General features: G+C 45.4%; 1 protein-coding gene across 1 annotated transcript in view; it reads right to left on the bottom strand.

The window, feature by feature from the left end:
- ITGA1 (integrin subunit alpha 1) overlaps positions 1-15,101 on the bottom strand; it is a 795,992-nt gene that overhangs the window by 169,021 nt on the left and 611,870 nt on the right. The window contains exons 16-18 of the mRNA XM_069221693.1: positions 10,111-10,277; positions 9,871-10,007; positions 1,357-1,467 (exon numbers count right to left, since the gene is read on the bottom strand). Coding sequence (XP_069077794.1) covers positions 1,357-1,467; positions 9,871-10,007; positions 10,111-10,277 — 415 coding nt within the window. The remainder of the gene's footprint in view (positions 1-1,356; positions 1,468-9,870; positions 10,008-10,110; positions 10,278-15,101) is intronic.

The raw sequence follows: 15,101 nt of genomic DNA, 5'->3' as shown, positions 1-15,101 counted from the left end.
ATCCTTCGTAGTTATAACAAAGGTTTTTTCACCTTTGTCAATTATAACTTTTCTCCTACAAGAAGGGAATATGGATGATGGCATGAACAAGAACAACAGTATTAAGACAGAAAAAGGTCTGGATGGTATCCAGTTGGCTGAGTAAGAGTTACCATTTAAGATCCAAATGTTGCTTGCTAAGAAGCAACATTGAGTGAAAAATCTTGAATTCATGTTTGAACCTACACAGACTATAGAAGCTCAGACACATAACACACCAGTCACAATTATCATCCTCATTTACAAACCGATTTGTGCACCTATGCTTGACTTAAAGTTTAGATGCCTAAGATGCGAAAAATACAGGCTCGGCTCTGTGTTCAGCCATAACACTTGATCATGATACGGCCTCTGATAGATTATAATACTATAGGCCTCATCTACAATGAAATGGTGCAGTGCGGTGCCGCAAGCAATCTTGCTCCACCGAGCTGCATCATTTCCAAAACGCAGGGATGCACAATATTTAAAAGAATACAGTGCATCCCTGGTTTTCCCCCTTTGCTGGCGCTAAATTAGCAGCCTAGCGCCATTGCAGCCACCCTTGCACCATGGTGCAAGGATGGCTGGGTTGCGGGGGAGATTGTTTTTGTGCAGAAAGTGACACCCTTCTGCACAAAAACAATTTTTAGTGGCGATTTGCTCCTTTTGTGTGTGGTGCAGAATGCAGCACACAGAGAGCAAAAAACAAGGAGAAATAAAAGTATTTCTCCTCATTGCATCACTCTAATGCCTCCACTGGGAAAATGTCCATATTTGGTGCCTCAGAGGTTTACGATTTCTCGTAAATCTGAGGCAGTGTCAAAAAGCAATGGGTGTTCCGTGGGTACGCCCACAGCAACACCGATTGCACGCCCCTTAGCTGCAGAAAACTGTATCTGGGTGGCCCATATCTACAAGACTGGGTTAAGATAGGAAAAGTGGCTTAATGCCACCTTGTAGATATGGTGTACTGCACAGTGCCACGGAGCGTCACAAAAAGTGACCCTTAGGTGGTGCTAGGGCCTCTTAATGAGGACCTATGTACTTTATAACAACCTATAGCGCTAGCAAGCACAAAGGCGCAGACATTTTACTACTGACTTTGGCCCATGTTTATACTTTTTTAGCGCCACATTTGCATCATTTTTTGATGCAAAAGTGGCGCAAACTTCCAAAATACAATTAGATTTTGTAAGTTTGCGCCACTTTTGCATCACAAAATGACACAAATGCGGCGCTAAAAAAAGTATAAATATGGGCCTTTGTATCAGCGGAAGGCTGGCCTTCTGCAGAAATCAGAACTTCAAGGATTATGAAAAAAGTTTAGTCACTTACATATTCATGAATGGAGTTCGGGATGTCACTATCAAGAACGGGTCCTTTCTCTGGATCAGAAAAGTTAAACTCCAGGGAAACCTTGACAGAATCCAAGAAATCCGGCTTTTCCTAGAAGCAGATAAAACATGTGATTTTGTTTTTATTAACAACTGAATTTTTCTGGGAGCAACTATTTGCATTTCAACTCAAAACCAGCCTAAATGTCATTTTTGGTGTAATTTATTAAACACGTTTGCTGAAATCTAAATCTTTCATTTATATTAAAGGTTTATATAGCTTTAAGAATTCCACTCATACATCCAAGCACTTTTCAGCGGCACAGTCAAAAACACATGGTACAAGCACATGACAATTAGCTAAGACTACAACGACATACAAAGTTACAGTAAATTAAGAAAAATAAGATTACAGCAACTAGACTGTAGCAATATTTTCACACGTGGAAACCGTAATTAAATGAATTAAAATTGTTAGGGTATTAGTTTATGTCGAAATATTGGTGGTAAACAGGGATGGTAAAAGCATAATAATGTTAACGTTTAAATCTGCAGACTCTTGGAGAAACATTTGCTAAGGTTTTGCGCTGGTATTTATGAGACTCAGGCCCGTATTTATACTTCTTGACGCTAAACTGCGCTAATGCAGTTTAGCGTCAAAATATTTTGCGCCGGCTAACGCCATTCTGAAGCACCATGCGGGCGCCGTATTTATTGAATGGCGTTAGCCGGCGCAAGCAGACTGCCGCTGCCTGGTGTGCGTGGAAAAAAACCACGTACACCAGGCAGTGCCGGCGTAGGGAAAAATGGCGTTAGGGCATCTTAAAAATGGCGCAAGTCAGGTTGACGCAAAAAAAACGTCTTAACCCGATTTGCGCCATTTTAAACGACGCCCAGACGCCATTTACATGACTCCTGTCTTAGTAAAGACAGGAGTCATGCCCCCTTGCCCAATGGCCATGCCCAGGGGACTTCTGTCCCCTGGGCATGGTCATTGGGCATTGTGGCATGTAGGGGGGCAAAAATCAGGCCCCCCTATGCCAAAAAAAAATTAAAAAAAATAAAAAATGTATACTTACCTGAACTTACCTGAATGTCCCTGGGATGGGTCCCTCCATCCTTGGGTGTCCTCCTGGGGTGGGCAAGGGTGGCAGGGGGGGTCCCTGGGGGCATGGGAGGGCAGCTGTGGGCTCATTTTGAGCCCACAGGTCCCTTAACGCCTGCCCTGACCCAGGCGTTAAAAAGTGGCGCAAATGCGGGGTTTTCTACCCCGCCAACTCCCGGGCGTGATTTTTGCCCGGGAGTATAAATACGACGCATTTGCGTCGCAGTCATTTTTTTGGACGGGAACGCCTACCTTGCATCTCATTAACGCAAGGAAGGCGTTCACGCTAAAAAATGACGCTCTTTACTCATACTTTGGCGCTAGACGCGTCTAGCGCCAAAGTATAAATATGGCGTTAGTTTTGCGCCGAATTTGCGTCGAAAAAAACAACGCTAATTCGGCGCAAACGGAGTATAAATATGCCCCTCAATACCACACAAAGGATAGCATTTACTTAGCCCCCACTGTAGAGGCCCACGTGTTCAGTACTAAATGGTGTTGCTTTGCATGAGTGACGGCGCAAACTTTGGTAAAGGAAGAAAAAGATTAGCTGCTTTATAAGTAATCTTAAACGAATCATTGAGGTCCAGATTAAGAGCCCCCACATGGGGTGAGGTATTTGCGTCACTTATTAAATACCAGCAACTTGCCACAATAGGTATTTGCCATGTTTGGCATTTGTTTTTTCATTTCTAGGTATTCCCACCGAAAATGGGAATTAGTGAATCACTTGCAGGATTAGTGCACCCTGCAGCAAATCCACATCCACCAGAATCAGCTAGCCATTTGCTGGTGGGGAGTGGGAGAGGCGGGGGGGGGGTTCGACGCTCCTCTGCCATAGCGGAGAAGCCACACCTTAAATTAGTGCAATTAGCTTGTATAAACATGCTATGGTTATTCAGGTTCATCTAAACAGTACAAACGATCCATAAGTTTCTACTTGAAATACAAAAGTACTAGGAGCACCACAGAGAAAAGATTTTCTTATCCTTGATAGAATATTGCAATTTCAGTTCAATTTAAGCTAAGGCTTTGACATCCAACTATCAACAGAGTTCAAATTGTGTTGTCGGGGGACTGGAACCTGGCATGGGACGCTGTGTTGGACGTAACAGCCCCCTGAATGTAGCCAATAATGTTGATAGGGCCATTCTGGCAGACTTACTTGCTGATCACCTTTTATCTCCGGGGCATGCATTCAGTCCAGGCTATACTACCTCCTGGTTTCCCACTGTGTAGTGGCTCTTTCCCAAGAGTTCCAAATACTGGAGGCGGTGCTCTCTGCCCACTGTCTTGTTGTGGTTTCCTTGGACCTTGGCCTTGTTTCGCCAGGCCACAAGCTGCGGCACCTGAATGTGTCCCACTATCGCACGCACCCTAGGGTAAGTCCCAGCTTGGGTAGCACATCTCCATGTACCTGGAGGACAATTGGGGGTTGGTGTCCTCAAACAGAGTACTGTGGGGGGCCGTGATAGTAACCACCGGAGGCCAACTCGTGAGTGATGCAGTACTGGCCAATGCTGCAAGGTTGGCATGCCAAAGGGACCATGAGGGTGAGATTGTGACCCTCACGTGCCTTAACACCCCGTGACTCTCCACCCCCAATCGCCACTGTCTGAAAAAAGCCTCAATGCTCTGTTCACATCCATCCATGTGCCTTTTAGAGGCTTAAAGGCTGCCACTATGAACAGTATTCTTGCGACTCAACTCCGCCAACAGGAGGTAGCGCTTGCCGTTCCCCAATACAGTCATCAAACAGCACAGTTCTTACTCGCTCTCAAGATATCATTAACAAATTTGCAGGTTTCTACCAGACCCCATATAACCCAGAACAGGTGGCTGACCCCGAAAGTTTGGAGGCCGCCTTCGTAGGCATCCACCTCACTAGCCTCAGCAAGTCCGGTAGGGAACTGCTTGCTGGGGATATCAGCAAAACTGAGATCGCGCAGGTCCTCTCTGACCTCCCCTACCATAAGGCCCCAGGGGTCGATGGCTTCCCAGCAGAATTTAGAAGGGGTGGGTGAAGATGTTGTCAATTCCCTCTATGACACCTTCCGCGAGGTGGACCAGTTAGGCTCCTTCTACAATATCTCCAATAGAGTGGTGATTGTGGTTCTCCCCAAACCAGAGAGGAACCCTCTATTTTGCATGAGCCACAGGCCCATATCCCTACTCAACCGGGACATCAAGATATTTGTGAGTGTCCTGGTGGCCTGCCTTCACAATGCGAATCCATCCCTGATCCACCTCACCCAAATGGGATTTGTCCCTGGTCGCTTCTCCAGGAATCACCTCCACACCCTTGCTCATGCCTTATGTGTAGCCAAAGGCCATCAGACCAAAGCCGTTGCCCTCTCCCTGGACCCTTTTCATAACCTTGCACCAGTTTGGCTTGAGGGATAGCTTCATAGCTAAAGTCTGCTTGCTTTATGGCTCCCGTACCACACAGGTGAACTGCGTTGGCTTCCTATCCGAACCATTCCCAATTCCCAGTGGGACCCAGCAGGGCTGTCTCCTGTCACCCCTGCTGTTCCCCCTGGCTATGAAGTTCCTTGCAGCCTCCCTGTGCCAGTCCCCACTCATCTCTAGGGTCCATGTCGCAGGAGGCGAGTCCACAGTGTACCTCTATGTGGATGATATACTTCTCACCATAACGGACCTTCCTCGCTCTCTCCCAGGCTTGATGGGCATCATTGATGACTTTGCAGCACAGTTGGGGTACTGAGTAAACTGGGACAAAAGCGAGGGGTTGCCTATTTCACGCATAACCACTGTTGCAGTGATATCCTGGTATCCCTTTTGCTGGAAGCCTTGACATCTCAAGTTCGTGGGGATTCTTGTCAGTTGGGCCTGGTTGACAATTTTGACGTGATGATCATCTGAATGAACTTCACTTTGAAAAATGCTCGCCCCTTGGGCTGTCTATGTGGGGCAGAGTCCTGGCCAAGATGCTGCCTAGATTCACCTACGTCCTCGGCATGATTCCCTTGCTGGCCTCGCTATCCCTACTTCAGTCCATGTATAAATGCATCCACTCTTTTGTCTGGGGCTCTGCTTATCCCTGCCTCACCAAGACCAAACTCCTGGCGCATCGCACGAGTGGAGGCCTGGGCCTCCTTTCCATTCAACACTATGCATTGGCACTCCATCTCTCCCAACTGGCCTACATACACCCTTGGATTCCAGACCTACCACTATAGACTGTAACGGAACTCACCCTGCTGTCCTTTCTGCAGGGCCTTACTCCGCTATACAACAGGGACATACCCGCATCACACTCTGATAATACAGTCCTGCAGGCCATTATGAAATCGTGGAAGCGAGCCCATCACCTTCTTGGAGTGGATCCCCTCCTTCATCAGAATGCAACCCTGTGGGATAATGCCAGCCTGCATATAGGGGGGAATGTTCTCTATTGGGCACTGTTAGGAATGGGGTCTTTGGTTGGCAATCAGGTTACCCCCTGTCCAAACAAGGACCCTCACTCTAGACAGGGTAAAAGAGAATCACACTCAGCTAACCCCTGCTTACACCCTTGGTAGCTTGGCATGAGCAGTAGGCTTAACTTCAGAGTGCTAGGTGTATTTGTACCAACACACACAGTAACTTAATGAAAACACTATAACATGACACAACACAGGTTTGGAAAAATAGAAAATATTTATCTAAACAAAACAAGACCAAAACGACAAAAATCCACAATACACAAGTCAAGTTATCACTAAAAATGCAAAAAGTCTTCATGTAATTTTAAACAGAACGCTAATGCTGTTAGAATGAAAATGTACCTTGGGTGCATCAAAAATAACCCAGCATGGGCGAGTGTGCGTCAAAAAGGGCTTGCGATGCATCGATTTCCCTCACGAGCGAGACCTTGTGTGGTTTCTCCTTTAGTCGGTCGGTGTGCGTCATTTCTTCTCTCTGCAGGAGAGCGATGCGTCAATCTGGTGAGCACTCTCGGGTCAGGGCAGGCCTTGCGTTGTTTTTACATAACCAGTGGTGTTTGCGTTGGAAATCCAGCGACGCAATAATCTGAAAACCACGCAACGTGGGTTGCGATTTCACCAGCCTCAGTCAGCGATGCTGTGCGTCATTTCTCCAGCCTCGGGTGACGATCTTCGGGTCGAGTTGCAGGTGAGCGTTGATTTTCTACCACGAAAGCAGGTAGAGCATCGATTTTTCAGCCGCAGATCGGAGTCGCGTCGATCTTTTCCCCGCACAGCACTCTGTGTGTGGATTTCTCACTCTTGGCCTCTCAGGAATTGGATGGGCACCACTTGGCAGGGTAGAAGTTTCTCCAGAGACTCCAGGAGCTGGCAGAGAGAAGTATTTGCTGTCTCTGAGACTTCAAACAACAGGAGGCAAGCTCTAAATCAAGCCCTTGGAGATCTTCACAAGAAGGAAGGCAACACAAAGTCCAGTCTTTGTCCTCTAGCACAGGCAGAAGCAGCAACTGCAGGATAGCTCCACAAAGCACAGTCACAGGCAGGGCAGCAAATCTTACTCAGCTCTTCAGCTTTTCTCCAGGCAGAGGTTCCTCTTGGTTTCCAGAAGTGTTCTAAAGTCTGTGGTTTGGGGTGCCCTTCTTATACTCATTTTGCCCTTTGAAGTAGGCTTAATTCAAAGGAAAGTCTCTCTTGTTTGTGAAATCCTGCCTTGCTTAGTCCAGGCCCCAGACACACACCAGGGGGTTGGAGAGTGCATTGTGTTTAAGTGACCACTCCTCCCCTCTCTCCTAGCACAGATGGCCCATCAGGAAATGCATGGCTACACCCCAGATCCTTTTGTGTCACTGTCTAGTGAGAGGTGCAACCAGCCCACCTGTCAAACTGACCCAGACAGGGAATCCACAAACTGGCAGAGTCACAGAAATGGTATAAGCAAGAAAATGCTCACTTTCTAAAAGTGGCATTTTCAAACACACAATCTTAAAATCAACTTTACTAAAATATGTATTTTTAAATTGTGAGCTCAGAGACCCCAAACTCCACATGTCCATCCACTCCCAAAGGGAATCTACACTTTAAACATATTTAAAGGTAGCCCCCATGTTAACCTGTGAGAGGGACAGGCCTTGCAATAGTGAAAAAAGAATTTAGCAATATTTCACTGTCAGGACATATAAAACACATTACTATGTGTCCTACCTTAACCATACACAGCACCCTGCCATTAGGGCTAACTAGGGTCTACCTTAGGTGTGCCTTACATGTAAGAAAGGGGAATGTTTAGGCCTGGCAAGTGGGTACACTTGCCAAGTCGAATTTACAGTTAAAATTGCACACACAGACACTGCAGTGGCACATCTGAGACATGATTACAGAGCTTCTTATGTGGGTGGCACAACCAGTGCTGCAGGCCCACCAGCAGCATTTGATTTACAGGCCGTGGGCACCTCTAGTGCACTGTACTAGGGACGTACTAGTTAATCAAATATGCCAATCATGGATAAACCAATGACATACACATTTTGTATAGGAGCACTTGCACTTTAGCACTGGTTAGCAGTGATAAAGTGCCCAGAGTAACAAAAACAGCAAAAACAGAGTCCAGCACACATCAACAACCTGGGAAACAGAGGCAAAAAGTTAAGGAGACCACGCCAAGGACAAAAAGTCTAACAGGCACGATGGCAATAGGCAGCCATTGTCAGTCTGAGACAAGTCATTGAGGGGGACGCCATCAAACCCTATGCACAACTATGAAAGGAGTTTTACCCCCCCCCCCACAGCAGTCGTGGAGATATCTTCAAATGCGGCATTGCCTCAACTGCCATTCGGAAGCACGTCCCTGGACCCTACAGTCTTCACCAATAGTAGCCTATCTCAGAACATGGGGACGCTTCTGCGGGGTGATGTCCAGTTTCTATAGCCTTTTAAGCCACCACTTTTTTCCTCCCTTCTCTGCAGCAGCCTGTGTGCCAAATGTCAGGCAAGGCTGCAGATGGACTACGAGGCAGAAGAATGGGTGAACTCTTAGAGGCATGTGGCAAGAGAGGCATGATTGAAAATCTGCCTGTTTAAGACACTGCATTATTGGCACTGGACACAGAGAAACTGCATGCGGCAGGCCTTCTGCCCCATGCAAATTGCTGGGCTGCCCTGAGCCTCGGTGTGACATATTACACATACTTTACGACTGATCATAGACCTGATAATACCTGGCCCAGAGACACCGGGAATCCGAGACTAGCCCAGAATGATGCACCCTAAACTCTCACCTTCACCTGGGGAACACCACTTCAGGACATTCATATTAGGGGAACTGGTGTCAGCACTTCCAACTAATTTCCATCATGTTTTAAGATGAGACACAGCATTGAGCACCATCAAAGCATCAAAGGAGCCCAAGAATCACTACTTCTTATAAGTTATGGAGTTCTCTTAACTCCACTGACACCACTAGTCGAGGTCCCACGCACAGAGAATACTATAAACAATAGTCTTACTTTAGTACATAATATTGGATGCAACTACTGGTGTCTATTTCACCACCTTCACTGTCCCTTCTGTTACCATCATCATCAAGTTCTTTGTGTTTCTATGAACAGTTTATTACAATGTCATAAATTCACTTCTCTCTCAAATGCTCTGCAAATAAATAAACTATAAATAGAAACGCCAGTAACCTAGGACCAACTAAAGCACTGTCTGCCTGTTTACAGATCACAAGCTGATTAACGCTTAAGTGGTATTAAAAAAACGAGATTGCAAACGTTCTGAAGACCCTCAATAACTTTAGAATGTTTGGCAAAAGAAAATAGTATTTATGTTTGTTCAATAGTAAAGAGAATCCTTTCCTTTCGGAGGCGAGAACCCTGAACTAAGAGGATTCGGTTTCAGTTGGCGGGTATTACCTGTCACATTGTTTAATTTCTTCTCCTGCCCGATCGCTGATCAGAGTCCTTCTTTGATACGATAATTTGAACTATAGGCTACTGTGTACCCCACCACGCAAGAAGGCTTGGCATTTATATCCCAGGCATACATTAACTTCTCAACCCTAGGACTTATATGATACTCGAACTTTTTTTAAGATGCAGGATATCTAACCACCAGCCCTTTTTTGGTATCCGCTTCTACGTCGGTCATTATTTACGGTTTTTATTTTTATGTAACTTTACTTTCTGTGGAAAGTAGGCTTTCATATATAATCTAGGTGACATAAATATATAAAAGTGCACATATTTCCACAGAGCTCAAGCTTAAACCTCAAATCCTTTTTAAGTTAACAGTTACTCACCCAACAAATGATTTAGTGAAGATTCCAAAAAAGACTGCCCAGCAATTTAAGTACTAAATTGTACTTTAAAAAGAGATGTGGTTGTTATGTGGTCCACTTTCTGTACTGTGCATACCAACTATTCTACTTATCCACAAATGAGTACATTTTTTCCAATGATTTACTTGCCAACATGTAGAAGTCATGTTCAACACACGTCATCCCTCCGACAGTGATATTCTTTTGAATCTTTCTTTCCTGGGAGTCTTTGAAAAAGCTGCGAGACAACAGTCTGTCTGAGTCCAGTGTCAATCTGTATTGCATATCTAATTAATAATAAAAATAAAGCCTGTTAGTAAAAAAACAAAACAAAGAGGTGTTCATTTGATAGTAGTCTCTTAAGGTGAATTTCAAGGTAAACCTTCTTACCGAAGTCTTCATTCTTGTTTTCCTTCAATTTGAGTTTGACTTCAAAACAAACTGTGGAATTGAGGCACACTGTGTCTTTGTGCTCCACTTTGCAGTTTTTCTTTTCGATAGTGATCGAATTTGGATTGAAATTCATTTTCACAGTAACTTCGGCAACATCACGCGACCTACAATATGCACATATAAGAAAATAACAGTCTAACATTAATGAAGGTGTTGCCTTTCTCCTCCTATTTTTCTGACCCTCTTTTTGTTGGCTATAGGACTCTGGGCACATTGTAACTGCTAATCAGTGCTAACGTGCATGTGCTCTCTCTCCTACCACTTGGTATAGTTGGTTTACACCAGTTTGGCTTATTTCATTTACCTACAAGTCCCTTGTAAAGTGGTATACTATGTACACAGGGTCTGTAAATTAAATGCTGTTAGTGGGTCTAGAGCACAGATTACGCCACCCACAGAAGTAGCCTTTCAAACGAATCTAAGGCCTGTCACTGCAGTGCTTGTGTGCACACTTCACTGCTACACTGGGCAAGTCAAACTACTTGCCAAGGCCTAAACTCCCATTTTACTACACCTAAGTCACTCCTAAGTTAGGTCCTGAATAGCCCTGTGTGCAGGGTGATGTGTATTGTAAAAGGTAGGATATGTCTTTATGTACTACATGTCCTAGCAGTGACAAACAGACTATTTAGTTTCTCACTACTGTGAGTGCTGTTCCTCTCGTAGGATTACATTTGAAATGCCCTGACCATTAGTGGTATCTTCTGATCCATGAGGAATAGTGTGGGCATGTTTAGTATGTTTGGAAGGGTAGTGAGAAATCCTGTTTATTGGTCTAGGTGGTTTTTTTTTGCCATTGTAGAAATACCACTTTTATAAAGTGGGCATTTCTCTGTGCTTATAACTCTACTGCTTTTGCAGCCTGACTCCAATCCATGTCTGGGGCACAGTGAAAGCTCCACTTGGTGCATATTTTCCAGGCAGCCATAACACAGGAGAGGCTGGATGTGACAGAAGAGGCATCTCCATACTGATAGTCTTCCTGGGCTGGGGAGAGTGAGGGTCGTTCACACTTTACATATGAATAGGCTGTGTCCTGCCCTCACACAATGGAGTGATTAACCCCTACTGATGTCTGGAGATAGGGCTTAGTTGAAAGGGTGTTGCATTTGACTTGAAAGGACTCCTTTAAAGTTACCCCCTGAACAAAGGCATTTTGAGTATAAATAGGATGGCACTTGCACACTGATTTTAGAACACTTTAGGAACTGGGACCAAACATCTGCCAGAATGCTGGACTGCTCAACGGATTCATCTGGACTGTTCTTCAGATGTTGCCCTGCTGCGGCTGGATGTCCTAAAGGACTCATCTGGATTGGTTTTCTGCATGTTGCCCTGTTGTCAGCTGTACCCTGACGTTGGACTGCCAAAGCACTGTAGTGCTATCAGGAGAGATTGTCATTAAAGCTGCTGGTTTTACTGTGCTGGTCTGCCTCACCACTTGCCTGCTTTGTGCCCTCTCAAAGTGCCTGACAAGGAGCCTAGTGCACTATTTCCTGCTCCTTGGTATTGTCTGAACTCAGTACATGAAGAGCGATTCATGATTATTGCCTTATAGCAGGGGGAGCGTTTTTTGTGACTGTACTTTGTGGGCTTACTCAGTACATTGTGAGGCAGTATTTTTCTTGGCTCTCACCCCCAAAACCAGTGTGTGGTAATTGCTGGGGCTGGAGATGTGTCATTTGCAAGAGGCAAACCACAAGGGAGACCACACTCTCCCCCCAGTGGGTCCGGCGCCTCCTGGACAGACTGTGGGAGGCAGCCTGCACCCACTGTGAACCCTGAACTGCTGCCCTGCAACCCTCACCTTACCGGGCACAGTATCCTGAGGCCACTCATTCTGTTGAGGACCCCAGACTCGCACTAAGGCATGGATCACCTCTGTGAGGGTCCCCAATCCTGCAACAGCGTCTTCCAGCTCACCCACCACCAGGACAGCCGCAGAAGTAACCGTTTAGTAAGTGTTAACCTGGAGCTCCCTTACTTTCAGATTTGGGTGGTCCAAAAACTCAAGCAGCCACCTTGGCCAGCAGACAAGTAGGAAGCCCTAGCAAGGTCTCCCTGCCAAAACTCCACTGGGTGCGTGTGCCCCTGCTAAGGAACCATACCTGGGGGCACTGGATCACCAGACAGAGGGGAAGTCTCAGCGAAAACACCCCACATGTGTGTGTACTCAGTAGCCCGAAGTGACTGCCATAATTCTCTGAACTCAAGTGCAGGAGAACCGATCTCTGGGTGCTATCTTATTATTCCAGAGGTATATTATGCCCCATCATCGTTTAGTATTTAGGAACAGTGTGGGGGTACCTGTCCTTATGCTGTCATCATAATTTATATGCTTGGATAAACCGACCGGCACCTCTCTGGAACTGATCCCGATAAGCTCACTAATAGGTGCGCAAGGCTCCCTTTGCCCATGTTGGCTTGCAGCTACAGTATATACTAGTGGCGCGTGGAGGGATGCTTTGGTAAGTCCACATTTTGCAGTAGGTGCCCTGGTGTGATTAGGTGGGCCATTTACCCTTCCACTGACAGGATGGCAAGTACAATCTTAGGGATCGCATATGTATAGTATAGCTGGTTCATGTGTTTTCCTTTTGCAACCTGCACACTTCCTGCCCTGGTGTCCAAATATCTTGCCTATCAGGATAGTAACCTACATCTCAGGAGCTGCATAGTGTGGGCAGAGTTAATGGACGATATCAGTGGGACTCTCAGATATCTTTCCAATAGAAGAGGATTATATAGCTTGTGTGGCAACAATGTTCTTATGACATGCACTCACTGTGAAGGATAACCATTGCCTAGTGGCAGAGTAATTACTGGTACCTATTGTGTTGGTCTATAAAATATAGAAACATATTTGTATGCATAATCCTTTGTGGAGACTCTTTTGTAGTGTATTTATTTTGTCACTGGTGTGTGTGTGTGTGTGTTGCACAAATGCTTTACACTTAACCTCTGGGATAAGCCTGATTGCTCGTGCCAAGCTGCCCAGGGGGTGAGCAGAGGTTATCTTGGGTGTGTAGCTCTCTTGCCCTGACTAGAGTGGTGGTGCCTGTATGGATGAGGTGCTTACCCTAGCCAACCAGGAACCCAATTTCTAACAAGAGGAAGTTTGCTAATTTTTATACATTTTGAAGGTATAAATGAGCATGTCATACTACTAGTATTCACATGGGACTGAGTGCTACTATAGATTCACTAACAAATACAAGCATTAACAAAAATAATAGATCTGACTTTTAAAGGGGGCCTGCTGATCTACTGGCTCTGCCAATGCTTGTCTGTGTTCTCATTGGAGCTCCATTGAAATGGCCACTATGGTATGAGAATGCACAGCTGCTATCTTGGAATGTTTTCCTTCTTGAACGAAAGCATTCCAAGATGGCTGCTGTGTTTCAGAATGGCCACAGCGCATGGTCATGGTTATGAATGGATTGTGACGTATCAGCATGCATTTTCTCAATTCTAATCTATAATTCAGGCATGGCTGACAGTTGTGTTAGAATGCTAAACTAAAAATGAATAATAAAGTGTGCAGGAGCAAATAAACACTGAGCCGAGTAGCCAGTATAATTTATAAAAAAATTAAAAAAATGGGAGTGGGTTGGGCACGGGAGCAATGGAAAGCAAGCAACAGACAAGCATGAGGGAGGGGGAAGAAGCATATGGAGTGGAGAGGCCATTGGAAGGAAAATTACATTAAAAAAATAATACATTTTAAAACACAGAGAGTTGGACAGGGGACCAGTAAAGAAGCAAACAGAGCAAATTGAGAGATCATGAAAGCCAGGGATGTGAGTGGGAGCCAGCGGGGAGATACCAAGAAAAGTGATGCAATCCCTGAACAAATCTTGTCAAGTCAACAGTAAAAAGATACAACTCATTCAATCAATAGAGAAAAATGCTCTTTGGGCAGGACATAAAGCAGGAAATATAGGGAGGAAAGTTATTGAATAAGGAGCAGGGAACTGAGATAGACAGGAAAACAATTGAATCATGAGTGCAGGTGGGGTAGTTCAAAGCCAACTTACTCTGTTTTCTCCAAATTAGCATCATTTTATTTTACTCTAATTCGTTGCCAAACTAACTCCATATTTATACTTTGGCGCTAGACCGATCTTGCGCCAAATTTATGGAGTTAAAGTAATTTTTGGGACGTGGAAACCTACCTTGCCTTAATGAGATGCAAGGTAGATGCATTAGTAGTCATGCAAAAAATGACTCTATGGCCTTAACGTCATATTTACACCCCGAGCAAAAATGGAGCTTGGGAGGGAGGAGGCATCAAAAAATGGTACAAAGCTTGCTTTGCGCCATTTTTTAACACCTGGGTCAGGGCAGGCGTTAGGGGACCTGTGGGTCTATTTCCATGGAGAAACACCATGGAATAAGCCCACAGGTGCCCGCCCCAGGGACACCCACACCAGAGGGACAGCAGAGGATGGGGGACCCCATCCCAGGTAAGTACAGGTAAGTATTTTATTTATTTCCATAGGGGGCCCTGTAATGGGCCCCTATACATGGCACAGGGTGCAATGGCCATGCCCAGGGGACCCTGGTCCCCTGTGCTGGCCATTGGGGTGGTGGGCATGACTCCTGTCTTTTCTAAGACAGGAGTCATGTGGTATGGATGGTTTTGCGTCAGAAAATGACTAGACATGTTAGAGTAATTTTTCTTTTACTCCAACCTGCCTAACATTATTTTTTGGTGCAAAACCCCCTTCTTCCATACCGCCAGCCCCACCTGACAGAAGTCTTTTTTTTTTACACTAGTCCTACCCTTTGCACTGGCTTGCACCATTCCATAAATATGGTGCCCTGCTGGTGCACAGAAATGGTGCAAGCTGGTGCTAAACGTTTTGGTGGAAAACTGCGTTAGTGCAGTTTTGCACCAGAAAGTATAAATCAGGGCCTAGGTATTG

The sequence above is a fragment of the Pleurodeles waltl genome, chromosome 1_1 (assembly GCF_031143425.1).
Source record: "Pleurodeles waltl isolate 20211129_DDA chromosome 1_1, aPleWal1.hap1.20221129, whole genome shotgun sequence".
Lineage (NCBI taxonomy): Eukaryota > Metazoa > Chordata > Amphibia > Caudata > Salamandridae > Pleurodeles > Pleurodeles waltl.
Note: the sequence above shows the minus strand (reverse complement) of the source record. Positions and strands in the feature narration are given on the sequence as shown.